General features: G+C 41.6%; 1 protein-coding gene across 4 annotated transcripts in view; it reads left to right on the forward strand.

The window, feature by feature from the left end:
• The first annotated feature begins 3,272 nt into the window (after nt 1-3,272).
• The window catches only part of PHACTR2 (phosphatase and actin regulator 2), a 222,309-nt gene continuing 197,718 nt past the window's right edge, over nt 3,273-27,863 (forward strand). For 2 of the 4 annotated variants that reach the window (XR_012158072.2, XM_073337516.1), the window contains exon 1: nt 3,273-3,569. Coding sequence is in view for 3 of the 4 variants with exons in the window: in XM_073337516.1 (XP_073193617.1) it covers nt 3,410-3,569 (160 nt within the window). In the remaining variant the exon portion in view is untranslated. The remainder of the gene's footprint in view (nt 3,570-27,863) is intronic. The other 2 variants (XM_073337511.2, XM_073337515.1) reach the window with 2 other exon arrangements.

Here is a 27,863-nt window from a genome sequence, read left to right on the forward strand (position 1 = left end):
CCAGTTTCTCTGTTCTTTTAGCTTTCTTACATGCTGTAGCCTGTGTCTTCTCCCTTTTGATATTTGCGCTTCACTAAAAGATTCCAAATACTTAAGTGCTCCTTACTTGTAGGTGTTTTGAAGTGTACTCTGTTAAAATAGCACCATGTCATGCAGCACACCTGAGGTGCAACCACTATGCCTTAAATGCTGTGAATGAAAAAATAGTCCAAAACTAGCTTGTGGCTCTAATTCAAAGCCCATTGAAGTCAATAATTTCTCGTTGACTTCCAAGAGCTTTGGATCAGACACTGTGTATTTTGTTAATTTAATTGAATCCATTGAAATTTAAAAAATAAAACCATTGAATAAATATTAATCATGACCAAAAATACATTTTTGATAAACAGGAATTCAGTTAACTGTGTCCAAGAAAAGTTACAAGGGCCCAGGATAGTCACTGAAATCCATGGTAAGAAAGAAGGTCAGCAGTGATACAAAATGCAATGGGAAACTAATAATAATAAAAAAAAGTATTACATTTCACTAATTGCCTATGAAGACTGAATAATAGAGCAATTCTGATGGGTACACAGGAAGCTGTCTGAATATGGACAGCATTTAGGTCACTCTGGGTATATCTATGCAGCACAAAAAAACCTGTGGCAGCAAGTCTCACAGCACTACTCAAATGACTGGGGTAGCACTGTGGTACTAAAAATAGCAGTGTAAACATTTGGGCTGGGGCTGGAGCTTTTTGCAATAATGAAGTATAAAGAATGGCCTGTCAATGAATAGAAGAAATGAAGAAAAAATGAAGATAATCTCTAAGTAGCAGCTGCTGAATAGAATCTTCTTCATACAGCTTTAATGTGACACTTAATTTTGTATGTTATAGCTTAGATCAGGGGTAGACGACCTATGGCATGCATGTCAAAGGCGGCACGTGAGCTGATTTTCAGTGGCACTCACACTGCCCGGGTCCTGGCCACCAGTCTGGAGGGCTCTGCATTTTAATTTAATTGAAGTTTCTTAAACATTTTAAAAACCTTATTTACTTTACATACAACAATAGTTTAGTTCTATATTATAGACCTATAGAAAGAGACCTTCTAAAAATGTTAATGTATTACTGGCATGCGAAACCTTAAATTAGAGTGAATAAATGAAGACTTGGCACACCACTTCTGAAAGGTTGCCGACCCCTGGCTTAGACACTATGATATTTGGTGCATTAGGAATACATAAAGGGTAAAACCCTGGCCCCACTGAAGTAAATAGGAATTTTGCCACTGACTTCAATGGAGCCAGGATTTTACCAGTTAGATGACATCTGTGGAAAAGCCAATACATTGCAGAGATTAAAATTTATTCCCTTCTGCTGCTGTAAGCACAGCACCCTTTTAAGATGCCTAAGAAGTAAGTCTTGAGAGGCAATTAGAACCCCCGTTCCTAGTCACACACACAGCCGGTGAACTACAACTGCCATTAGTAGCACTTCCACAATCCATGTTTTGTAATGGCTGTAATATTGGTTGGGAACGCTTTAGACCAGTGGTTCTCAATCAGGGGTATGTGTACCCCTAGGGGTACACAGAGGTCTTCCAGGGTGTACATGAACTCATCTAGATATTTGCCTAATTTTACAACAGGCTACATAAAAAGCACTAGCAAAGTCAATACAAACTAAAATTTTGTACAGACAATGACTTGTTTATACTGCTCTATACACTGAAATGTACAGACAATATTTATATTCCAATTGATTTACAATTATATGGTAAAATGAGGAAGTAAGCAATGGTTCAGTAATAGTGCGCTGTGATACCTTAGTGTTTTTATGTCTGGTTTTGTAAGCAAGTAGTTTTTAATTGAGTGAAACTTGGGGGTATGCAAAACAAATCAAACTCCTGAAAGGGATATAGTACTGTAGTCTGGAAAGGTTGAGTGCCACTGCTTTAGACTTTCATATCAGTCTTTTTCTGGCTAACATTAATCTACTATAATGAACTGCAATTATTTATCTAACAGAAGCTGGATTTTTCCATTGATGACTTTTATGTTGCCTAATGTTATGGAAGTACTTAAATGGGAGAGAAATACTGAAATCATAGGGCCTGATCTTGCTTCCACTAAAATCAATGAGAATTCCACAACTGATTTCAAGGGGAGGAGGAATGATTTCTAATGTATTTAGAATTTGTTACATATAGCAGCAGCTAGAGACTTTATCAAGAAAAGGCAAAGCACCCTTCGTAACATAAAACTTCATGTTAGGCAGAAAATTTGACTCATCACAGTAACTATGGGTAGAGTGATGCAGCAAGCAACTTCTTTGTTGTACAGGTCAGGAGGTGGAGAAATAAGGCATCCTGTACACGGAAGAAAATTGATACTGTCAATTTCTTAGCTCTTGTCTCATTGACCGTTACAGTTTGTTTCTGGGAGTAGGAAACAAAGTGGAAAACAATTATCATGTCACTGGGACTGCTGGCATAAGTGAGGAAGGATCAGGCTCTGAGTCTAGAATGAATTCTTTTTTCTTCCTACACAGACATGGCATAATTCTCCACTGACTTGCCCCCGGTGTGGTCATTTACACTTGCCCAACGTGGGTATAAAATGCCACCTGTCTGATCTGAGTAAGCTTTTGCTTCCACTTTGTGCAAATGACTACAGCAGGTGCAAAGCAGTGGAGAATCAGACCCAAGGTGTCTCTGAGACAGTCAGGAAGGGCTAACTAAAAAAGCCACAACAGAGTGGTTAGGCTGAACTTTGAAAAAGCGATAATAGTGTATTACATATGAACCCACCCACAGCTCTATCTGTTTTGACTCATGTACACACACACACATACACCTTCCCTTCCTCTCTGCAGAGACATGTGGATGTAGGGGTGTGTAATAAGTAAAGGGCATTTAAACACACACAGATCTTATGCATGAAAAGTTTAGAAACAATCTTTCCTGTTTCCTCATTAATGCTCTATCCGCTGCGATACAACCCCCTCCTTTTAGCCCCATCTTTTCAAACGCAGGGCTGCACAGAAAACCCGATCCAAGGGGACATGACTGAAGCCTGCTGCTGAAGCTGCCTGCGTGTGTGAGGGAGGTCAGCCAGGGCAGCACTCAGGCGCATCTCTGGAGGCAGCACGCTGTGTCTCTGAGAGGAGTTTTGTGCCAGTGGGCGGCTCCTTCCTGTGCAAACTTTTCTCTTGCCTGCCTGCCTCCCTCCCTCCCTCCCCCGTCCACCTCAGTGCCTTGCAGAGGAGCGGGAGCCTATTTCGCTTGTTCCCTTTGCCCGCGGCTCTGTGCTGAAGACACCTCAGATTCCACCGCCCCTCCTCAGACGGACTCGGTCGGCAGGTCGCGCCCTGCCCCACGCTCCCGGCTAGCGGATCGCAGGGCTGCCGCTGTCTGCCCAGGAGGTGATGATGGAGGGGAGGAAAGGGAGCGCCGCAGAGGCAGCTCCTCCAGCCAGTTGGCTGCTGCCCGGTGATCCTGGCCCCAGAGGCCGTTCCCAAAGCGACATCTCCTCCTCCTGTTCCTCCAGAAGAAGCCACCCGTTCAGATGCAACATCACAGGCTCCGGTGAGTGGCGGAGTCGGGTCTTTTTTTGGTGGATTTCTAGTTAAATGTGTTCCCGTCTGACTCAGGTGCAAGAAGTTGGTCTAGGCCACCTGCAGTCCGCAAACCTGGGCTCTTAGTACTCAGTACTCTGTTCTGCTTGGGAGCTGTTGCAGCGGGTGTCCTGGAGGGGATTTGGGGTAAGGGAAGCCCTGTTAGTGACAGATCCGTCTGGGTTTTGTACCTGTCTGGTCACTGGGGTTTAAAAACCTTCCCAAGTGTTGAGGGCGGAAGGTGACAGCAGGAAGGTGACAGCAGGTGTTGTGACCAAAAACTTAGGTTTATATGGAGAACCCAGTGCCAGTTCTCTCTCCAGCTTGACTCAGGAGCATCACCTTGAAAGTTGTATTGTTCCGTGTCTGTTTCTAACATCCAAAGTGTATCTAAACAGGGAAAGGCAGTGTAGCACTCCATCTGACATGCTTCAAGACACGAATGAGTCTGCAAATTTGTTTATAAGACCTCACAACATGCGGCTGATCCTAAGAGGCAAAGAGTGCCTAAGATTAATTTTGACTTCACTCTGATTGGGCACTCAAGATCAGCCTACCTTATGGCTAATATCACTGTTTGTTTATGCAGATTGTCTGTTTATGCGATGTAAACACCTTTATTACCCTCATTATTCATTGCTGGGATATTCCCTTCTTCTATTTCAAAAGTGCAGTTATCATTTTGCTACCTGGCAAAATGACTTTCCTCAAATATACAATATTTTATGCGAGTGTTCACAAACTTCCTGAAAAGAGTCAGTGAAATGCCCTGAAAGGGACCCCAAATACAGAGAAGTGGGACTGATTGCATGACTCACACAAGGCCCAATTTGTCCTCATTAAGAGTGCTTTGCCTAATAAAGGCTGCAGGTTCTGGCTTGGAGTGGGAATTGCACTGTATTGTTTTACTGCCTTACACTTTCTATTAAAATGTTATTTTGAAGATTCCTAAGTAAATGTACTACCTTAAAACCTCTCACACATTTACAGTTTCACTAACAAAGGTGGAGTTTCCAATGGGACAAAAACTTGTGATGCAAAATTCTGTCCACAGCTAGGAGTGTACAACATACATACTGACTTAAGGAAGTTGCGGGTGCATGTCTCTGGGTGTAATTTGAGCGTTAGAGACACATGAGGCTTCCAAGGAGGTCCGGGGAATTTCAAGTAGAAATTTAAGGGAGATGAGGATCCCAGTCTACACTGTAGAAATTGTAAAGTGTCAAAAGTAAAAATGAGGGTATTTCTTAGTGTTTTAGGCCATTTCTCATGGCTCAGTTTAAAAAGAGCAAAGCCCTGATGCATCCTGCAGTACAGATCTGCATATGTTTACACTTATTTGGAAAATGAAAGGCCAGATCCTCAGCTGATGTAAGTCAGCTCTACACCATTGAGTTAAATGAAACTATGCCAGTTTACACCAGCTGAGGATCTGGCCTGAGATGCTTTGGATTCAGTTATGCTATTTATACACCGAGGTTGATGTGGAGCCAAACCACAATGAGGGATTATGCTTTAGGGAGGCAGAGTGCCTTCTGGAGCTCCCAAGTGTACAGATTTCAGAGTAGCAGCTGTGTTAGTCTGTATTTGCAAAAAGAAAAGGAGTACTTGTGGCACCTTAGAGACTAACCAATTTATTTGAGCATAAGCTTTCATGAGCTACAGCTCACTTCATCGGATGCACAGAGTGAGCACCTCTGCTGCAGTATCTATTCAGATAATGTAGGTAGAGCAGCACACTGCACTGAGCTAGCAATGCTGCCTGGTATGAAGGGCACTGCCCTCTAATGCAGCTGCACCATGGGAAATGCTAGGTGGGAGTAGGTTCTTTGGTTGGGGGAACGCAGAAACTGTGAGTCCATCTGGCTGCTGTGCATAGTGCACAAGTGGGAGAGGAGGCTTCTTGCACACTCACAAGGAAGCGAAGCTCAATCTGGGCCTGTATTAGATTCAGTCTGAAACTCTTTTGCTGACAAATACCCTATGCAGTCTCTGCATCTCATCTTTTCTTTTACCTTTTTCTTTTCATATTTGTTCTTTTTGAACTATGTTCAAGCAAATTCTGGGTTGGTGAAGGGTTCTGCAGGTATAGGGGACGAATTGTTTGTGTTAAGCAAGTGAGATAAGAGCCAGAACAGGTACAGCACGGACTGCAGCCCTGCAAGCTCCTCATGCTGCCCGACCAATATGCCTCAATCCAGGCCTAGAAAAGCCACTTCTAGGAGTGATAGTGTTCAGTCTCCATGTATGTTTGGTTTTCAGTTTGTCTGCCAAGACTGCCAACAAAGAGTTAGTGTTAACTGTGGTGACTACCATGATGTGGACATTTCCTTTCAACAGTATTATTTATTTGTAGTTTTCTTGCCTTATGTGAGGCAAATTAGGCTTCCCTTCCTGCCCTGGTATGTTTTTTAAAAAAAACCAAAACCTTTCAAGGACGTGCTCCCTGCCAGCGACTGACAAATAATTCCTTCTGATTTATTTTTTTAACCACTTCTTTATTTTCTCCATTGCTGTTCCCTGGATTTTTCCAGCTGTGCATGTGCACAGCAAAAGGTCAGGTAACGAAACTGTTGATTCCATTTTTTAAAAGGGAACACCTGCATTAAAAATTCAAAGCTGTTACATTTTTAATATGGTGGTTAGGAATATTTTTAATATAGTGTTTCCATGAAAAATAACCAGGCATTCTCGTTCTTCCAAAAACATAGAAAGCAAATGTAACTGGGACTGCATTGTAGGGTGCTTGGAGGTACAATAAGATGGTGATTATTATTTTTGCCCCATCTTTTCCTGTAGCCTTATCAGTTTATTTATTTAAAGTAGGCCACTCATTCACGTCAAAGATATCACATGCATGCCAAGTGTCCCTATTTAGAAGGATTTTTAAAGAAATCTGTACATGTGGTTTTTTCCCCCTTTGTCCCTCCCAAAATCTGTCCAGCCCCAGTATATTTGAATGAAATTAAATGGTGCCTGTTGAAGTCATATTTTTGTCCCCATCAGCCAGACTCTGAACTCAGTTGTGCTGACTTAAATGAGAGCACAGTTTGATCCATTTTCTGAAAAATCAATATCCCCTACAAGAAGGTTATTCCACCATTTTAGTCACCACTGAATTTGCCACTATAACTGCAGCAGTTGTTGAGGGACAATGTTAAAGGAGATTGTCTAGTTACGAAAATTATACTAGGCTTTCTAAAAGCAGTTTTGGCAATGGCTCACAAAATCCATCTGTCTGTTTTTCCAGACAAGCAATCTATATATGTGAACAGATGAATGAATCTAGGCTTTTTCTATATCCTGGAAGTAACAGTTTCCTGGCATCTCTTTACAGCAGCTTGCCATCAACTGCCATCCTACTTTTTAGGCTAATACAATTTAAAATACATACTTTTTTTTTTCAAAAGGGACCTATCCTAGGGTAAGTGATGGCAGGTTATTTTCTTCCTCTGTCTGGGCCAAACTGTGTCAATCCTAGTCAGGCTGAGAAATACCTTATCTTCAAGTATTTTCATTCATTTCAGAGGGACTATTTGAGGAGTGAGGTACGACTTAATGGTGAATAAAAGTGGCATAATCTGGCCCTTTGGTAGCAATGTGACTTGTACCCTCAAAAAAGATTAAAGTCATCCAAGTTCAGAGGGCTCCTGCACAGCATAGCCTGCATGCCATTAAATTCCCATTCTAAGAGGAATTAAGTCAGGGAACTGCCTAGAGATACCCTGGGGTGTGTCTCTGGACGGTAGGTGGAGAAGGAATATTCTCCCCAAGTTTCAGAGAAGCTGCAGAGCCAATGCATGGAAACTACTTGCGTCAAATGGCTGAAGCAGCTGTCCTCACAGCCCTAATGCACCTCAGTTATGAGGGTGGAACCCAAGGATGCGTATGTGGGCAATTCTCTGGTCCAGTGGTCTAATCCCCACCCACCTTTGGCAGTTGCCAAGAAAGAATTCATGAGTTTAATCCTTGTGGTAAAACGAAAAGGAGTACTAGTGGCACCTTAGAGACTAACCAATTTATTTGAGCATAAGCTTTCATGAGCTACAGCTTACAGTAAGCTGTAGCTCAAGAAAGCTTATGCTCAAATAAATTGGTTAGTCTCTAAGGTGCCACTAGCACTCCTTTTCTTTTTGCGAATACAGACTAACACGGCTGCTACTCTGAAACTAATCCTTGTGGTTGACAGTTTAATTGTCCCTGTGGGTGTCTTGGTGTTGGTCCTTTGCAAGAGGTTCTTTGTTAAGATAACTTGTTCCAATGCCACGGATGCACTTTACGGGTGAAAGGGTAGATTTTGGACCCCATCTCCAACCCCGTTGTGCAGTTCTGGTTGAGGAAAGGGACTGGAGAGAGATCCTAAGAAGGCAACCAGGGATTCAACCAATGTAGCTGGCATTGTACCACCCCACAACCCATCCTGAGACACCAGGGGTTGGCCGGGGTGACAGGGTGGAGCCATAGTATGGTATATTCTGGCAATCCTTAGCCAGCAGAGTGGTCCTTAGGGGACTACTCCATCTAGGATAATTTAGTTCAGTAAGGTCCCCGCTTGCAGAAAGGTCATTTAGAATCACCACTATCTTGAAATGAATCGAGTGTTCTGGGGGGAGCCAGTGTAGTGAGAAGAGCACCAGGGTGATGTGCTTTTGATGGCAGGTTTTGCTCAGGAAGAGAATTGATACATTTTGGATAGGTTGGAGCTTTTTATGGCCGGTGCACTCATTTCCAGAACCAGTGAGTTTCAGTAATCCAACCTGAACATCACTAAGAAGTGGATCATTGCAGCCAGGCCATTATCGGGCAGCAGCAGGTACAATCTTCTTGGCAGATGCAAATAAAAGATGTTTTTGACAGCTGTAGGTATTTTAGTGTCCAGAAACAATCTGGAGCCCAGAACTCCCAGGCTATGGACTGATTTGACTCTTTGAGGGTAGACTGCCTCAGTAGTGGGAGATATTAGGTGCTGATTAGCTCTTTAGGCTTGTTTTGACTAATTTAGACTAATCTCTGAATTCGGCTCTTCATGTTTGACGTTGGGTAAGTCACTTAGGCCAAAGTCTTCAGAAGTGGCCACAGACTGAGTTCCATAATTTTGGGGTCTCATTTTCACATGTACCAGACACCCAATATTGTAACTGAAGTCCATGGGAGCTGCAGATGTTCAGTGCATCCAAAAAATCATGTCACGCATACGCTGAGTGGGGCTGTTCAGCAGAGAGAATCTTTCAGTCTGTGGATGAGGGAGATGGCAAGTTTTGGGGGGTGTCTCTTTCATGCTAGGGGAGTATATTTGTGTGTATAGTAATTAACTTTGCAAGTGTTTGTATGAAAATTACATACAAATTGAAAAAGGAGAAAAATATAAATTAAATATACACTTTTATTGAGCAGGCTTTTGCAGGATTTGTTTACAGCATAGATTAAAGAACAGAAATCATAGGAAATTTAAGACAGGTAATTTGGGATGGAAAATTACAGTAGAAGAAAAGACAAATAGTTACTTTGTTGTTTTAGGATCAGCAACTTAGGAACAACCTGTGTGATTTCTAAGAAATTGTACATCCTTTTACGAAGGCGGTAGGCTCTTGATCTTTGTTTCATTATATTTAAAACTTGGACTATTGAGAATAGGAGATAAACCTACCAGTAGTTTGTCTGACAAGCAAATGTTTATGAAATACGTAGACATATTTCTTTGTAATTGGGAAACATACTGCAGCCATTGTCACATAATGTTAAACTTGACTGTTTTCATCATTACACATCATTTGTAGTTTCAAAGTTGTTCTAAGGAAAATGTCAGCTGTCGGTGTACATTTTTTCATACTGCATTTATTGTAAAAGATGAAGTCTGTGTGACTCTTGCTGCCTGCTGAAGCTTGTAGAAAACAATTGTCTCTGATAATAACACAGAATGATTGTCAGGGTGCACTGGGAGCACCATGATTTAAAAAACACAAAATAGTATGTCATTTTTACAAGTGGAATGATTTCCAATGCAGCACTTTAAAATCAATTCTAGATGTGGGCCCAGGATGAAAAACATTATCTATAGTGGTAATGATCTCCATGGCTAGCTAAGTAGAAAGCAGGGTACAAACATTTGCAGTATATGATTTAACATGTATTTGTGGCAATGAATCAGCTACTGGCTGTGTGATCTGTTTAGCATTTTGCCACTGTGTATTTTAGTTTCTCATGGCCTTTGGCATTTCTCACTTCCTGCTGAAGCGAGGCTTTTACTGAGTAACCATTTAATATCAGATCACATCTGAAGTACAAAGTCTGCGTAGGCTATTAAAAGATATGTTGCAAAAGAGTTCACTCCTTTATCTTTGCTGACTGTAAGTCATGTAAGGTTCTGAAAAACAAAACCCTAAATATTTCATCTGATTGAGCGCATCATTGACTTAAATTTATTTATTCCTTTGTTGTTTTGTCATTTCATGAAATAATAGCCCTTTGTGGCAATCAGAACTGCATGTGGTTAGAGGTACATGGGCTGTAAACAGTTACATGGGGTTGTAATGGGGCACTCTGAGTAGCTGGGTGTGACACTGTACCTTTTCTCACCCTTGGTGTCACCTGCAGGCTGCTGACCAACCTTGATGGGTCTTCAATGGCTTGGCCCTCTGGCCAAGCCACAAAGTCTGAATGAACCCTTTTGGGGTAGGAAGAGTCCAATAAATAAACAGTCTACTTTGCCCTTACTCGGGCCATCAGACCCAGATCTGGGCCCTTTAAATTCAGCCCTTTGTTCAGACTCCCAAATAAGCTCCATCCCCTTCTTGGGGTTTATGCCACTTTACCTGGTGGCCAGTGGGGGAACCCAGGCCCAGGCCCACTAGTATGGGCTCCAATACTGGAACCCTCTACACAGCAGCCATGTACTGCTTCATCCAATTCTTTGCTACTTCCTCTCTGGGCCTCTCCCTACGCGGCCCCTCTAGCTTCAGGGTTAAGGCACTTAGGTCTTTTCTCTCTCTACAAATCCAGTTATGCAAAATGCAGCCAAAAACAAACTCTGGCTATCCCTCAAGTTCCTTTAGCCAGAGAGAAGAACGCTTCGTCCCCTGCTCTGGTACCAGGCAGGAACTGATCTGCTAAGCTCCTGCAGCTTCTTTTATCTGGCCTGCTGGGTTCTGACTGGCTGTCACTAGCCCTTCTAGCCCTTGGAGGACCACCCTCCAGGATTGTCCTGGAGTCTCCAGGATTAAAGATTAATCTTTAATTAAATTTTATGTCATGTGATGAAATTTCCAGGAATATGTCCAACTAAAATTGGCAATCCTAAGGCCCAGGTCTCTCTAGCTTCCAAGATGGGTTCTCCAACAAAGCCTCTCTAGGCAGGGTTGATGGATCTTTGCAGCCCTTTTCCTCCCACCTTCCTGGGGTGGGGTGTACTAGGACCATGGGCCCTCCCCTAGGGAGCCACAAAGGCCAAGTTACACCCCATCACAGGACCATTAACATATTATGATAGAAACCATGTACAGTTTGTAAGCTTCAATGTGAGATTCGTAAGCCATCTATGATACAGAATATCAAGAGAAATTCCTGCTCCTTTGTGCATTACATATGGTAAATAGGAGCACTCAAAGTGGAATTTTAAGATGAAGACTGCACCCTGTGACTATTCTTGTTTTTCACAGTGGTGGAGCCCATGAAAGCCCCGCATAAAGTAGTCAGTTGTTATCTGGGTGTCCAGGCTGCTCATCGACAAGTATACTTTGGCGAATAATAATATCTAGCTCCTATATAGAACTCAGTGGATCTCAAAACACTTTACAAAGTGAGGTCAGTATTAGTATGATGTGATAAATTATCCCTTAGTAGCAATCATTACATTTGCCTAGTATTGTTTGTTGCTAGTTGTAGTGCAGATGAGTAGGTCAATATTTCCTAAAGGTACTCTGTTAAACCACTCAGCTCATCTGGAAGAGTTTCCAAAGCGGGACCAAAAAATCCTGAGTTCAGTGTCCTGGATTCCATTACCTTTTACTTGTCTTTCAAATATCCTGTCATAGAAATATTAATGACAAGAGACATTCTTTCTCGTCATCCAGGTGGAAAGCTTTGTCTTCTTCTTAACATATGTAAAGACTTAGGCTGTTTATCCTGTAAAAGAAATACACAGACAGTAAGAGCCTGATCTTGCTCTCATTCACATCAGTTTTATACCATTGACTTCTGAGGACTTGTTCTTGTTTACAATGTTTATGAGATCAGAATTGGGCCTTTAATATATAAAAGCAAGCTATATAACTATGAAAGTCTGTAAAAACATTAGGATTTGTGAGTTTATGAAGGGTTGAAGCACTGAAATAGTCTTAAATATTACAGGAATCAAATCCTAGTTACAATGGCTTCAGAAATGTTAGTGTCGTTGTCACTCAGCCAGAAGCTTTATCAGAGCAATGTCAAAAGTCCTCGCAAAATTCCCTTGCCCTCATGTGAAGGGCATTCAAGTACAGCTCTGTTAAACAGCAGCATCACCTGCTGTGTACTTTGGTAATGACATGCTTTTCTATCATCTCTCATCTCTCTCACATTACTGATCTTATATTCTTTTTGCATACATTAACATTATCTCGTTCTCATTCTTTGTGTCATTTCTAAATCCACTTTCCTACATCCTCAGAAGTACTCAATAAACTTTCAGGCCTGAGGACCACATCTGGGTATGGAAATTGTATGGCAGGCCATGAACACTCACAAAATTAACAATTCAGAGATATTCAAATAAACTCTATTTAATAAAGATACATTTTAGTGGAAATAAACATAAAACCTTACTTACTATTATAAATATACTGTCATAACAACGTATTACAATAATTAAACCAAACTTCACCCCTTTCCACGCCCTCATTGATGAATGTGAACAATGCAGCTGGTCACCCTTCTTTACAATAGCATCAAAGTCCGGTGTCATTCTCGTTGTGGAAATCTGCAATACTGAGCTGAGATGCTGGTCAGTTAACTGGAATCTGTAGCGAGATTTGTTGTAATTCAGCAAGGAAAACATTTGTTCGCTAACATAGGTGGAGCCGAACAAAACAAAACAAGGATCTTCTGTGTTACCTTGCAGATATTTGGGAACTTCATTTCACTCAAGGAGTTTCTCGATCAACCCCGGTGTCAGTGGTCAAGGCCTTCAGGCATTCCAAAAGATCTCTGTTGGCCACATTGCCCATGACGGAAGATATACTTTCAGTTCCACCACGGCATTCATAAACACATCCCATCCTTTAGGTATGTGTCCGCTAGGAACAGAGCGCGTCTGGGTGATGGCCCTGCCTAAGTCGAGCATGTTAGAATCATTAACCACCAAATCTTTGTACACAAAAGCCCCTTTATTGTTCCACAAAGAGATTTTTTTTTATCCTGGCCCAGCTTATTTAGCAATACTAATACATATTTGTTATAATGCTTATTCACGTTATCCAACACCTCCTGAACAACAGAGTCTGAGGTCTTTGGTGTTTTTGGGGGTTTGGCAGTTACACTTTGTTCCTGTTCCAGTAAAAACAGACTTATTTTCTCTTCTTCCTCAGTGCTCTGCTTCATGTACATTAGGTACCTTTTTCAAGCACTGCACTGTAAAGTTTAGCCTTTTTGTATTCAGCTAAGTCCATCCTTTGAAGAACAGACTTCGTTTCAGCATCCAGTAAGCGAGTTGCGATCATTCTGATATTTTCCTCTGCCGGTGGGGGAGCCCTTAATTGCTCCAACAGGCGGCTGGCCACCAGGTACATTTTTTTTCTGCATACTCCATTATCGATTAGACAAAAGCACCATTATCAGAGGAATAGCAAAACTTAACAGAGGTCCGATTAAACCCCCCTGACTGCTTTACCAGATGCTTCTTTCTTTTAAATGAAACCCTTTTATTACACAAAGTTTTTATAAGTGTGCGTCTCTTTTTCAGCACACGCACTTGATTCTGTATCAAAGATACGTTTCCTTTTAAGGTACTGAGTGCTATTTCTGAGATGGCCACTACTAAATTGTCAGAGGACACAGTATAGCCTTCCTTTGCTGCAGGGACGATTTGCTGAGTAATTTTAAAAGGACCAGGCTTCTCTTCATGCCGCTAGACATGTTTTTGGTCAGTGACCCTGGCTGTTGAAAAGGGTCTACCGATAATTCATCTCTTTTTATACCCAGCTGCTGTTCTTTTCAAAGTATAAACCGCTGGCCAGTCTGGAGGGAAAAGACGAGTTCTTAGTCTATAACCTTCTGGTGTGGAAGCATCTAAATCCACCACCAGGTAGCCATAAGGTCTTTTGGTAGCATCCTCAAAAGCTTCTAGAAAGAACTGTGCTTTGCCAGGGTATACATTTGCTGAACAAGCATAGCAATTTGTAATTTATCCCTGGGGTTTTTGAACAGAACCATGAACTTTGGGTTTAGGTTAATCTGCGAGTCTTTTTTCCCTGACAAAATATGTTCTGAACTATATTGGTTAAATTACAACTCTCTAAGCGTAACTGAACGTAATCATCACAGGCTACCCTACTGTTAACGTCATCGAGAACTAACTGTATCCCCCTGTGTATGGCTTCAACAACCTGCTGAGCTGAATTCATTCACTCAAGATTGACACAATGAAATTCCTGACAATACACCAAACCTCCAAATCTAGGTAATTCCCATTGCCAACTTCTCACTCGCGCCATATACACGTCTGTTTCGGGGTCGCATTTGCATTTTCAGGGTTACTTGGGGGTTCCTCTGTGGGACCATCAGCTGTGTCTTCTACGTCAGATGCTATTTGAGAGTCAGACTCCGAGGGGCCACCACAAGGATCATCAGGAGTAGACAGGGACCCATCTGGAGATCCTTCTGGGGAAGTTTCTAAATCAGACTCTGTGTGAGAGTCAACACCACCCCACAGGTCAGATTCCGCCTCCCCATTCTCAGACACACCAGTTTGAGAGCCTCCAATAGGGGGCATCTCTTTGTTTTTTTCTCCTTATCACCTATTTAGCCTTTTTCAAAATTTTTACAATGATCCTGGTCTGTAACTTTTGGGCAGCCTTCCTTTTATCCCCCAAATGCTGTCCCCCCCTTTTTGTTTTTGCTGTCATAAATATAAAGGGAAGGGTAAACACCTTTAAAATCCCTCCTGGCCAGAGGAAAAACCCTTTCACCTGTAAAGGGTTAAGAAGCTAGGATAACCTCGCTGGCACCTGACCAAAATGACCAGTGAGGAGACAAGATACTTTCAAAAGCTGGAGGGAGGGAGAAACAAAGTCTCTTTCTGTCTGTGTGATGCTTTTGCCGGGAACAGAAAGAAATGGAGTCTTAGAACTTAGTAAGTAATCTAACTAGATATGCGTTAGATTCTGTTTGTTTAAATGGCTGAGAAAATAAGCTGTGCTGAATGGAATGTATATTCCTGTTTTTGTGTCTTTTTGAAACTTAAGGTTTTGCCTAGAGGGAATCTCTATGTTTTGAATCTAATTACCCTGTAAGGTATTTACCATCCTGATTTTACAGAGGTGATTCTTTTACTTTTTCTTCTATTAAAATTCTCCTTTTAAGAACCTGATTGCTTTTCATTGTTCTTAAGATACAAGGGTTTGGGTCTGTGTTCACCTATGTAAATTGGTGAGGATTTTTATCAAGCCTTCCCCAGGAAAGGGGGTGTAGAGTTTGGGGGGGAAAGACGTTTTTCCAAGCGGGCTCTTTCCTGGTTATATATCTGTTAGATGCTTGGTGGTGGCAGCAATAAAGTCCAAGGGAAAAAGGAAAATAGTTTGTACCTTGGAGAAGTTTTAACCTAAGCCAGTAAAAATAAGCTTAGGAGGTTTTCATGCAGGTCCCCACATCTCTACCCTAGAGTTCAGAGTGGGGAAGGAACTTTGACATATGCCTTAGCTGATGTGTACCTTTGAGGATGCCCCTTTTATCCAGGCCCCTTTCCACGACTAGTCACACCTGCTCAGAGCCACCCTCTGAAAAAATTGAAGTATTTTTCAAAAAGTCACCCGGAAGAGCTTTTGCATTTTGTATGTAGTTTCCAGTCCTCCTTTCTTTAGAATCCCTGAGGATACAGCACCCATCAGCTTTCTGAATGAAGCATCATATTTTCTCCAAATCTTTTTAGAATACCAGAGAGCTGTGCCGAGCTTATTGTGTTGGGTGAATGGTTCGCAATAATTTTCAGATACTTCATAAAGAAATACCCCAGCATCGCAGGAGCTTTCAGTCCTTGGTTTTTTATTCACAACCTCTAAAGTGCGTGCTCCAGGTTTGTGAATGTGTGTGTGTTTTCTCAGGGCCTGGTGTGGTGCTGACCGCTGAGGAACTGGAGTTGTGTTTGCATGGTTGCTTTTTACCAGAGTCTTTTTTGTTTTGTCCTTGGGTTTGATGTATACGAGCTTTGAACTGTCCTGAGACTTAGTCTGCGCTCTTGTGCTGTTTTGCGTTGGTGCTGTTGTTGTTAAAGGTCTCAGAGCAGATTTCTGGTTCTTTGGCAGTTCTGGTAGAGGTGCTCCTGTAGCTCTGACTACAGCACTGCCAGGAGAGCTGCCCATGCCTGATTAAGGAAAACAGAGATGTTCCAATTCATCATCAAATAAACATTTTACAAAACTTAACTTTACCATCATTCTCACCCACACCTATGTATTTGCTTAAAATACAAAATCTCATAAAATAACCAAACCAATAAGCAACATATATTTACTGGGCTTCATCCATCCGTCAGCCATTGATGCTGGTGAATTTTCCTTTCCAGCTGTCTTTCCTTTTTCTTTTGAGCTTGTTTACCCTCTGGTCTAAGGATCTCTCATGTTTTGACCGTACTGTGGAGCAGACAACAATATTATTTATAAAACACATGAAACCGTCTTGTAAACTTAAAAAATAAAATATTCATTAGGGTGTTTTTCTATTTAAAAAGTCATAGCTTTAAAACAAAATAATTCATTTCAGGCTGTACAACAAACACAGGTTTTGGTTTATTTCTACCAATAGTGTTTCTCTAAAACCTAGACATTTTTAATACAAGCACATGTTTCCACCATACATCCAATAACAAAGTGTGCAATAAAATACTTTTTAAATCCCACAACATAACTATGTCTTGAATAGGCCCCCTAAGTCTCCGACAACTAATTTTAAAACAACCCATTTTAAAAATACATCACATTTTGCAGAGTAAAAACCAAACTGTTTTTGAAACAAAATACTGTAAAACCCCACACACTTAGGCCCCCCTGAATCACCAACAACAATTTAAACATTAAAACTAATTTTAAAAAGACAAACCACCCATTTTTTAACACATCACATTTTGCAGAGTAAAAAATCCTGTTCGTTTGAAACAACCCAGTTTGCAACCAAATACTTAAAAAAAACAAAAAAACAACCCACATCTATGTCTTTCACCGACCCTCCAACTCACAAAAATCCCACCAGTTTTGAACATACCAAACCAACTGTTTGCAACCATATACTTTAAAAAAACCCACACTTATGTCTTGCAGACCCCTAACTCCCAATTTAAACATTAAAACTAATTTTAAAACATTTTAAAACACACACATGCTTTTAAAAGCCAATTGCAGAAAGTTACCTTCCACAACAGGGTAAAGGAATGCTGGTACATAGCTATTCTGTTTTCCCCCTATGTGTATTTGGGCCTTTGGATTAAAGAACAAGCAAAGTTTTTAGTTAGTAGTATTCCCCTATTGCATCAAATCTCTGTGCAGTCTGTGTTATACCTGGTGTTTTTTAATTTTAACAGTATTAAGCACAACTGTAGTTAAAAATGGGGTTTTACCTGGCCCTGGTTGAAAAGCAGCTTGAAACTGCTATTTCCATGCTAAACAGATCACACTGCAATAAAGACAGGTACCATTATTTAGTACAGACAGCATGGACAAAGGGTGACATTATATAATATATATTTTCAGAGTTAAAACAAGCAACATATCTAGTCTTGCAGTCCAGTACCTATTCTGTTCAAGATAGTTTCTGTTGAAAGAGGATAGTCTCCAAAAAACTGAGGTGTTTATACCATCCTAACTCTTTGTTTCAGAGTCTGTAGTTAGCAGGTTGACTTGATCACTTACAACTCTGAATTAATAGATACTTAAGGAAATTATGCACTCCTCCCCGAAGTTCCTTTTTGTGATCTGAGAAGTGGGGGAATTAAATTGTCTGCACAACTGGGCTGCTTTTTTTTTTTTTTTTTAGTTAAAATACATTTTTCTGTTTCAGTGAAAAAACAGAGCACTATAGGGCCTGCTTACAGTAGTAAACAGTAAATCACCATACACAACAATCCTTAATGTTACTGATATTAATGAATGTCTTGGTTTTTTGTTTGTTTTTTTAAACATGTTTCTTTCATGCTTAAAGTTTTGGGTTGTTTTGAAATAAAATGGACGTATCACATTGGATGCATCACATACTGTGGATGTACACCCATCAAACTTAATTACTGATCACTAATTCGTTTAACCCTGATGGCAACAAGGGTGGGTAATCACATCTAGACCTACAGACTGAATAGAGTCCCCCTTGCTATTCAGTAGGGGTGTGGTTAAACCATCAGCTCAACAGGATAAGTCAGCTCGATTGGATTCAAACATGTCTCAAACACCCCTGTTTTATATAGAAGCCTTCTTTTTTTTGCTTTTATTTTAAACACATTTGTCGGGGGGCTCCCCCGACAAGATTCTACTACACACATTTCAGCTTTTTGCTATAAATGGGTGTCTTTTACACAAAGACACAAGAGCTAGTTTCTCACAAACTATTTTTTTTTATTTAAAAGACATACAGGCCCTTGAATACAAACCAAGATGCTCCATCAAAACTTTTATCTTACTTAATGGCCACACAGACCTTCTAACAGAAACACAGATAGTCACAAAGCCCTTTTCTATAGATATTTTTATTTACAGCTACCAAGTTTGATATCACATTTGTCCCCTCACCATTCTCTAACTTAATTCTTTTAGATTTCTTAACAATAGTCTCTTTCTTAAGCAGCGTTCTGTAACTTTTTGTATGGACCAGACAGTCAATAGAACGCTGTAAGCAGGCATCTTCCATTTTGGTTATTTTCTTTAAAACACTGCCAGGGTCTCGACCGAATTGCACAGCATTTATCAAGGTCACCCCTTGTGCTAAATTTTCTTGAGTTAGGCACAGACATTGCAAAGCATAACCTATGGCAATAACAGTGTTTAACAAACTTTCCAAACACAAGTCAGTGCATAGGTCCCAGAGCTTGCAGTTTATATCCTCCAAAGTCCAACTCACATAGTCATGGTGCCGTTGGGCTGGTGCGTCTATGACATAGCTCTCACAATCTTCAAAAAGCTTTTCCCTAAGGCAGTGATTAAGGACAGCATAAAAAGCAACACATACAATAGAATGCATGACTTTTTTATGCTAACGACGTGGCACTGGCTCAGTTAGTTCCATGCCAAGGCTCCTCTTAAATCCATATAGCCGTCATCCTCGGCATCCTTGGCATCATTGTCAACAATTTGTACCAGTGTTAAGCAAAAACAGGATGGGCCCAGTTCATCTTTGTTGTCTGATGCAATGCTGTCCAGGGCCTCTGGGTCCTCTAGAACGGCATCATTGAGCTGTCGAGAGATTTTCAGAAAAGAAACAACTGTAAGCCCCCACTGCTTGTTTTTAGATTTATGCAACCCCAGGTTCATTCCGAACCCCATTACACCCCATTCTCAACCATCACTTCTTAATTGTTCATTTACCTGAGTGACATATTTTCTGTTCACCTCATCCATGGGTGTCTCTCATGAACCGTGGTCGCCTTCTTCCATAGGGGTGGACAACGAGAGGCCGTCATTCTCATCGGTCTTCCTCATGAGCAGTTGGGTTTTGGGGTTGGGCTCTGGTGTATCCATCATCGGCTGGGCCAAAGGGCTCCCCTTAGCCGCTCCCTCCTCCTCCTCAGAACTGTCACTGATGTAGGGCTTCCTCAGCGGGTCGTCAAAGACCCTCAGAGCTAAAACAAAGTCTGAAGTTTTCACCAGGGTGGGGAAGGAGTCCATGTTTCCTCTCAGCATTTCCACAATTTCTAAAACACATGTTCTTGGAACAAAATGGCCTCTTCTGCATGGCTCTGGAACTTTCGGGGCTGGTGCTGTGCTCTGATTAGTAGAGTGGTCACACAACCCTCTCCTGGGTGGGTCACCCTGCCCCAGAACTCTCCGCAATTGGTCAAATCTGCTCTTGGGGAGGTCCTCTGTGGCTAAAACCCATTCTGATTGGTAGAGGGTGGTGGGAGGAGTTCATAGAGGGGTCACATGACGCCCTTTGCTTCCGGTCATGTCTGTCTTGACTCCAGAAGTAATACCCCAGGGGGTGGGTCTTAGGGTGACAGGTGGCCAGGGTCAGGGGGTGCGGCTCATGTTTGATTGATGGTAGGCCCCTTATACTACTAATGTTCTAGAGACCCTTTGACTAGGAAGCTCCAGTGAATGAGATTTGAATGGAGCTGGGACCCAGAAAACATGAGCTAGATTTATTAGATTCCACAAAAGCTCCATTAAAGCTAAAGACAGCCTTTGGCTAAGGTTGTGGATAAACAGGGGTAGTTGGAAGTTGCACAAGAAAAGGAGAGGTCCATTAGATCTTTGAGATCATGGGGAAGGAATAAAAGGCCTGTTAGGAGTCCTGAAAAGGGAAGACTGAATAGTGGGAATAGAGGGGAGATCTTTCAGAACCATAAGAAGAGTGATGGCGAAGCTCAGGAAAAAAAGCTGGTTCTGCTATGAAATTTTTGTTAGATTTCTTGGAAGTTGAAATAACGGTGATTTTTGATCTGCAAAAAGCAAATTTGGTTTTAGAGAGAGAAAGTTTAAATGGATTTATTTTTGTAGCTCCTGTCTTGTTTAGAGAATCAATAAGACAGTTGTCCAACAGAATCTTCACATTGTGATCAGTTTTAAATATATAGGATTGTGTGTGTGTTGTGGAGCAAGGTGCTGTGCATTTTAGCATACAATACAACAACATATATTTCATTGTGTAGTGTGGATATTTTTCATTGTATAGTGGATGCAGTTTCTCTCTAGGACATAAGTGTACGTAATCACTAACACAATCTCAAATATCATAGCAGACATGCCTGTCATTTATTTACACAAGGACCAATGTCTTCTGTCTCAAGTCACTGCACAGTCTGCATAGCAGTCAGAACAGAAACAGTCCTGAAAGCAATTCAAAAGGCTTCTAATGTGGCTCTCAAGAGAATGAAATAGTTATGCTGAAGAAGGTTCCCTGCCAATGCTCCATATCTGACAATCATAATTTGTACTCAGAAAGAACTCACTGTATTACATCCCTCTCATTCAGCTGGCAGCCTATCAGTGGTACCAGTTGATCCTTGTAGCAGAGGATCTGACTGACCTTGAGCAAAACAGCAGAATTAATTACTTTCTACGAAATATACATTTCCAGTGACTTTTCTCAAAACCCTGTTTAATGACTCCTTAAAACGTTGGACACTTGCAGTGCTTGTAGTTGTTCACTGAAACTGTGTTTTATCCCCTGAACTTCTGACATAATAAGCAGAGAACATAAAGAAACCCTAGGTACAAAAAAAAAGACATTTTACCTGTCATTTTCCATGTTCACGTTATTTTCTCCACATGTTACACTTTCTTTTAGCAGTTGCTAAATCAGCTCTTTTAAATGAGGTAACTGTTATAATAACAGGGTAATCACAATTATTTTCCTTTTCTAATTTTGTCTTTTTATTGCATTTCTTAAAGTTGCCGCAAAGCGTATATTGCAAGAAATGTACTAACACACACAAGCTTATATCGCAGAAGTTAGAAGTAAAAACAACCCCAGTCATGTAATAAAGAATATAGCTTAGAAAAGCAGCTTCACATCTGCTATATTGGCAATCATTTTGCAATCGTAATATTTTGTGAATTTTGGGTGGGAGTGGAGAGGGAATGATATTGATTCACTTACATGAGTCCAAACAAAAGGTATCTGGTACAACATGCAAGGGGTCATATGTAAGAGTATTGGGATGAAATTTAGGGGGGAAAAGATCAAATGTTATTAGGAAAAAGCTTCTGAGAGTTGAGATCCATGAGACTGTGGAATAGTCTCCCAAGAGAAATTGTGCACTGCTTGCAATGTTTAAAATCAGACTGGGTAAAGCACTAGAAAAATATATAGAAAGGAACAATCCTGCATCAGCAGAGATGACCTAACAGGTCTTTTGTGGCTGAAAGTCCCCTGATTCTGGGTTTCTGCTACAATTCAGAACTGGTGGCAATTTTCCACTGGATGGGGAGAGAGCTGAAGGCAGGCAGACTCTCCCTCTTTCCCTCTCTACCCCTCTGGAGGGATCCACTGGTGGCGGGGGGACGGGACAGGAATCTTCCTGAGGAAAAAATGAAGCAGATAGGGGACTGGTACAATTCGGAAGTCTTCCCCCATTAGAGGCTGCTGTTGCTGATGGGAGGCTTGGAGACATATAAACTCTCAGCCAGGCACTAGTTCCTCCTGCTGCTCCCACTTAGAGGCTCCTGCCTGATGAGGCAGCCAGTGAAGAAGCAGGAGCAGGGGTGTGCCAGGAGAGATGAGAGAAAGAGTGATGGTAGAGGTAGCATTATGCAATGAAGCAACCTGCCACTAGATCAGGTGGAATAATGACAAATGGACACAGGATCAAACTCAAAATGCTGTGTGCAAATCCTCTCTAGTAGACACCTGAGGAGTCTATCTTTCTTACACTTTGGCAACACTTGTATAGCTTGTCATGCCAATAAAATCTCATTAAACTGAACTGAAAATAAACCCAGGAGGAGGGAGAGCACTTTTCCTGTGCGAAATACAGAGTGAGAGTTGCATTCCACTTTACCTTAACCCTGGGATTAGGCTAACTATATTTAGATGAACCACAGAACAAGTTGCCATAAATATAAAGGGAAGGGTAAACCCCTTCAAAATCCCTCCTGGCCAGAGGAAAAATCCTCTCACCTGTAAAGGGTTAAGAAGCTAAAGGTAACCTCGCTGGCACCTGACCAAAATGACCAATAAGGAGACAAGATACTTTCAAAAGCTGGGAGGAGGGAGAGAAACAAAGGGTCTGTGTCTGTCTGTATGCTGCTTTTGCCGGGGATAGACCAGGAATGGAGTCTTAGAACTTTAGTAAGTAATCTAGCTAGGTATGTGTTAGATTATGATTTCTTTAAATGGCTGAGAAAGGAACTGTGCTGAATAGAATGACTATTCCTGTCTGTGTCTTTTTTGTAACTTAAGGTTTTGCCTAGAGGGATTCTCTGTTTTGAATCTAATTACCCTGTAAGGTATCTACCATCCTGATTTTACAGAGGGGATTTCTTTACTTCTATTAAAAGTTGTCTTGTAAGAAAACTGAATGCTTTTTCATTGTTCTCAGATCCAAGGGTTTGGGTCTGTGGTCACCTATGCAAATTGGTGAGGATTTTTACCAAACCTTTCCCAGGAAGTGGGGTGCAAGGGTTGGGAGGATTTTGGGGGGGAAAGACGTGTCCAAACTACGTTTCCCAGTAAACCCAGTGAGAGTTTGTTGGTGGCAGTGGAGATCCAGGGACAAAGGATAAAATTAATTTGTACCTTGGGGAAGTTTTAACCTAAGCTGGTGAAAGTAAGCTTAGGAGGTTTTCATGCAGGTCCCCACATCCGTACCCTAGAGTTCAGAGTGGGGGAGGAACCTTGACACAAGTCCAGAGGCAACTGCTTATGTCTGAAATTGGGACTATCCTAAGAAGCTTACAAAGTTGGGAAGGGTCTTGGTAATGGCAATTCTGCTGAACCAAATGGCTTTAGCAATTTTCTATGCTCTTTTCTATGTTTAATGTGAAGGATAGAAAAAATGTCAAAAGAGATTTCAATGCAAGCAGAAATAACTAAAACAAATTCTGATCTCCATTAAAACACTACTTCTGGCTTCACTGGAATGAATCTAGATGGACTATAGTGTAATCGAGAGGAGAACCTGGCCTTGTGGGGCCAGAGTTCTAAAAAAAAAAAAAAAAAAAAAAATCCAAACAATTTTAGAACCCACTGTGTAAATGACAAGTAAGTATCACTCTCTCTTACCAAGGATTAGATGCTTGGGTTTATGAACACTGGAAAGAAAACACTGCAGTTCGAAAAAAGTACACAGAACAATGTGAACAACAACTCGTAATGCTACTTTACATTTAAAAAGCATAGTAAGGGCAACAGGCACGTGTATACATTGTAATGAGCCTAATCTCTAACATCAATAGGTGTTTAGTCCTTTTCAAACATTTGCAAGAATGGCTTTTCATATTTAGAGGCAAAACTAGTGTAATGAGTTTAATGAGGAAAAATCAGAAACCAATTACAGTAGCTATTGGTGGATGCCAAATGTTTACAATATTCATTCTGGAACCTGATTACGGCTACTCAAGTCCATTGTTTTTGGACTGTTGATGCTTTAATGGAATATCTTTCTTTGGTACCACTCTACAGTGCACAGTCTCCATTAGGGTTTTCTCTGAGGCCAGGAATTTGTATAATAGTATTGCTTGTGTGATACTGTACTTTGTAAAAGGTGGAAAGCGTTGTACGAATTTGATATAGGACTGGAAGCCACACTACAGCAGAGGTAAAGCAAATGTAAAATTCTTGTACGTGGCTTTGTGGTGAAGATTCACAATATGCAATACAGAAAATTTTGCAACATTAAGAATAATTATATACTGTGTATGCCCTGGCCCTGGTCCATAGATACCTTTTGATTGGCTGGTATAATTTGTGTGTGTTTATAATGTTCTACAAATATCCATCTTCAATTAGGCCCCTGCAAATCTGCAGATATCTCCAGATCATGTTTGCAGATCGCGGATGAATGCGGATACAAATTTTATATCTAGAGCCCTGCAAATCTGTGGATATTCACTTTATCTCTATTGACCACATCTGCAGATCGCAGATCGGATGCGGATACAAATGTTGTATCCACGCAATACTCTACTTAAAATGCCATTTTTCTGAAACACTGTCAGACTGAAATTGCACATTCCACCTCTACATTGCTGCACTATGCTGGATCACTGTGGGATATAGGGAGAGAACCAGCTGGAAGCTCTCAGATGCTGTGGGTGAGGGGACTGGAAACTGGCTGTGTGGGTCATTTTTTCCTAGAGACCCCAGTGGGAGCAACCCCTGGGGTGTACAAAGAAATGGCCAGAGGCTGTTGGACACTGGGGGAGAACAAGAATGAGGGGCAGGAATAGCTATGTGATTTCCTCCCACTAGAGATGCTTCCAGGTACGAGCCTTTGATACTTTTACTCTAATTTTAGAGTGTTTAATATTACAATTTTATTGTAAAGTTATAATAATATCCTTGACAAAGAAACATTTGATTGTTGAGCAAAAGTGTATGTTTTAAGAAAAGAGATAATTATAACCAGGAACTCTTAGCATAGAAAAGAGTTGTTTAACATGTATACAGTTCAGAGGATAACTCTGCAAGAATGATTTAGTTCTGTTATCATGCAGTTATGATGATCCGTCCACACACACATATTTAACTACCGTGCATCCCCTTCCTTTTAAACATCATACCTGCCTTTAAGGCCTATTTCAGAGTTACCAACTCTTATGATTTCATTGTGACTCCTGTGATATTTGGTGGGGTTTTGTTTTAAAGTTCCAGCTCTTAGAGTCACATGATTATTTGACAGGTTTCAGATTATTTGAGAATATCAGCTTTCATTTTCAAAAAAAGAAACATTGCTAGTTAAGATAGCAATGATACTCACCTAAGAAGTGTGGGAGAGCCTAGTTCCAATCTTTTCTTTTCTTATGCAGCAGAGGGGGAACTGAAGCAGGGTCTCCAACAGACTGGGTGAGTTCTCTAACCACTGGGCTAAAGGTTGTAAGGGAGGCCACTTCCCCCTGCCTGCCATTTTGTGACTCTAGTCCTTTGCTTTTGTCAAAATACCCCAAATAGAAAAGAGAAACTTCATCAGCATGAAACAAAAAATGTTTAATTTAGATATTTCTGAAATATTTTTACTGAAAAAAAATGTTGCCCACATCTCTATGTGATTCATATGTAACAGCTCCCTTCCCACTGAGTTAAGGGCAGGAACTGGGTGTGATAGGTGTCAGTGGTGGTTCTTCTCTGTGATGGTGTGTGCTGCTTGACTTCCTGGCTAAACTCTCCCCTGGTGAAGGGTGCTCTGTGCCTACATCCCCTTTGCCCTCTTTCAAGCTTGCCCTCCTTAATCCTATTAAATGGAAGAGGAAAAGGAAGGAAATGTCCTGGGGAGGAAGAAAGGTTAAGTCTAAATAGCAGAGTGAGAGTGGATTTGTGGCAAAATGGAATAGATTTTAAGATTTCCTCTCCATTTCAAATTTTCCACTCCTTCCCCTACTATGTCTCCAGATTCTATGCTTCACTCCTTCTCCCTGTACACACACACAGCACAAAATGCCAACAAAATAACTCTACCCTGAAAAACAAGTTGGTTCTGCTCTCCACAAGCCCTCACACTGGATACTGCTCCCTCCACACACACTCACCCAATTGTTTCTGCCCCCTGGAGCCCCGCACCGGCCTGCCTCTACCTTTTTTCTATTCTGATGTTCTCTTGTGCTCTGAGCCCTGCTGCTTGCTCTGACTTCCCTCCCATGAAAAGAGCAGTGGATCCAGCTTATCTGTGGGAGACACCCACAGTGTAGGACCTTCATTCCTCAACTCCCCAGACTTGGCAGGGTTCCCAGCCTGGATGGGGAGTGTCCAGGAGACATGGCATAGCTGACCCAGGTAAGTTCTGGCCCTATGTTTGTAGGGAAGGACTGGTGGCCATATTTTCCAAGAGACCAAGATGTCAGCCACTCTGACTAGCTACCATTTGCCAGGCAATCAGAAGGGGAATTCCCCATAGGCTAGACGTTTTACCTGCAGACCCATAGAAGGATCTGAAAACCCATAGCCTGCAGGGAAAAACCCATGGAATGGGCAGACCTGTGGTTCTAGTTCACTTATCTATGTTGTAATGTTTTGGAACCATTAAAGTTACCTGGGAGGAGTCTCACTCATGTGAATAATATTTATTCCTAAAAGTAGTTTTGACTGAATAAGGACTGCAGGAGCTCTTTGCCTCTTTCATGACCTTTCTAGTTTTACAAGGCCCAGGCCTCCTGCGGTTTTTCTGTTGGGTGGGAAGGAATGGCAAAATGCAATAGAGCTAAGGCTTTTGTAAGCAACTTTATTTTCACAATGACAATCTGGCAATATTGAAAGGGGAAATTTTGCGCAACCCTGAACTAGGATTAAATCTCCTTTAATGTTGGATTTTGACAGTTCTTACTCAAGCTGACTTCAGTGGTCATCAGTAGGAAAGTGGTCATCATTGGATTACCTAGAACAGGGGTTCTCAAATGTCATTGCACTATGACCCCCTTCTAACAATAAATTACTACATGACCCCAGGAGGTGGGACTGAAGCCTGAGCCTGCCCGAGTCCCACTGCCCTGGGTGGGTCGGGGCAAAGCCCAAGTCCTGCCAGTCAAGACAGGAGGGCCCAAAGCCAAAGCCTGAGACTGACTGCCCCGAACAGTGGGGAGGGGGGCCCAAAGTGAAAGGGCTTCAGCCCCAGGTGGGAGGCCTGTAACCTGAGCCCCACCACCCAGGGCTGAAGCCCTCAAACTTTGGCTTCAGCCCTGGGCAGTGGGGTTCAGGCTTCAGTTTCGGCCCCAGGAAGTATAACACCAGCTCTGGCAATCCCATTAGAAAGGAGTCCCGACCCACTTTGGGGTCCCGACCCACAGTTTGAGAACCACTGACCTAGAGTATGAGGAGATGGAGCCATGCTATACCCCTCCCTACCTTCAGCTTGCCAGTGGAAGTTACTTCCACACTCAGATTGTTATGATGCAATTGAATGGAGTAGCATGTTTCAGCCTGAAGTCCAATTATTTTTATTGAACTGAGAAAAAAGGAGGAAGAGCAGGACTTTACAAAAAAAAAAAAAAGAGAGAGGATTCCTCTTGTTATTCCTCAGGTTGTCCACATGAGAGACCCTTTGAAGAGTCTGGCCTTTCAGCTGCTGTTACCCCAGCTAACACAGCTATCTCCTGACTAGGCAGCTCATCTTATATCAAGCACTCCTATTTTGTCCAGCAGTACTCTGTATGATTCACCTGCTGTCCAGGCTATTAGTTTAGATATACACTGTATTGTTTATATTCTTAAATATTTTTCTGATTAGGAT

Source organism: Lepidochelys kempii, chromosome 3 (assembly GCF_965140285.1).
Source record: "Lepidochelys kempii isolate rLepKem1 chromosome 3, rLepKem1.hap1, whole genome shotgun sequence".
Classification (NCBI taxonomy): domain Eukaryota; kingdom Metazoa; phylum Chordata; order Testudines; family Cheloniidae; genus Lepidochelys; species Lepidochelys kempii.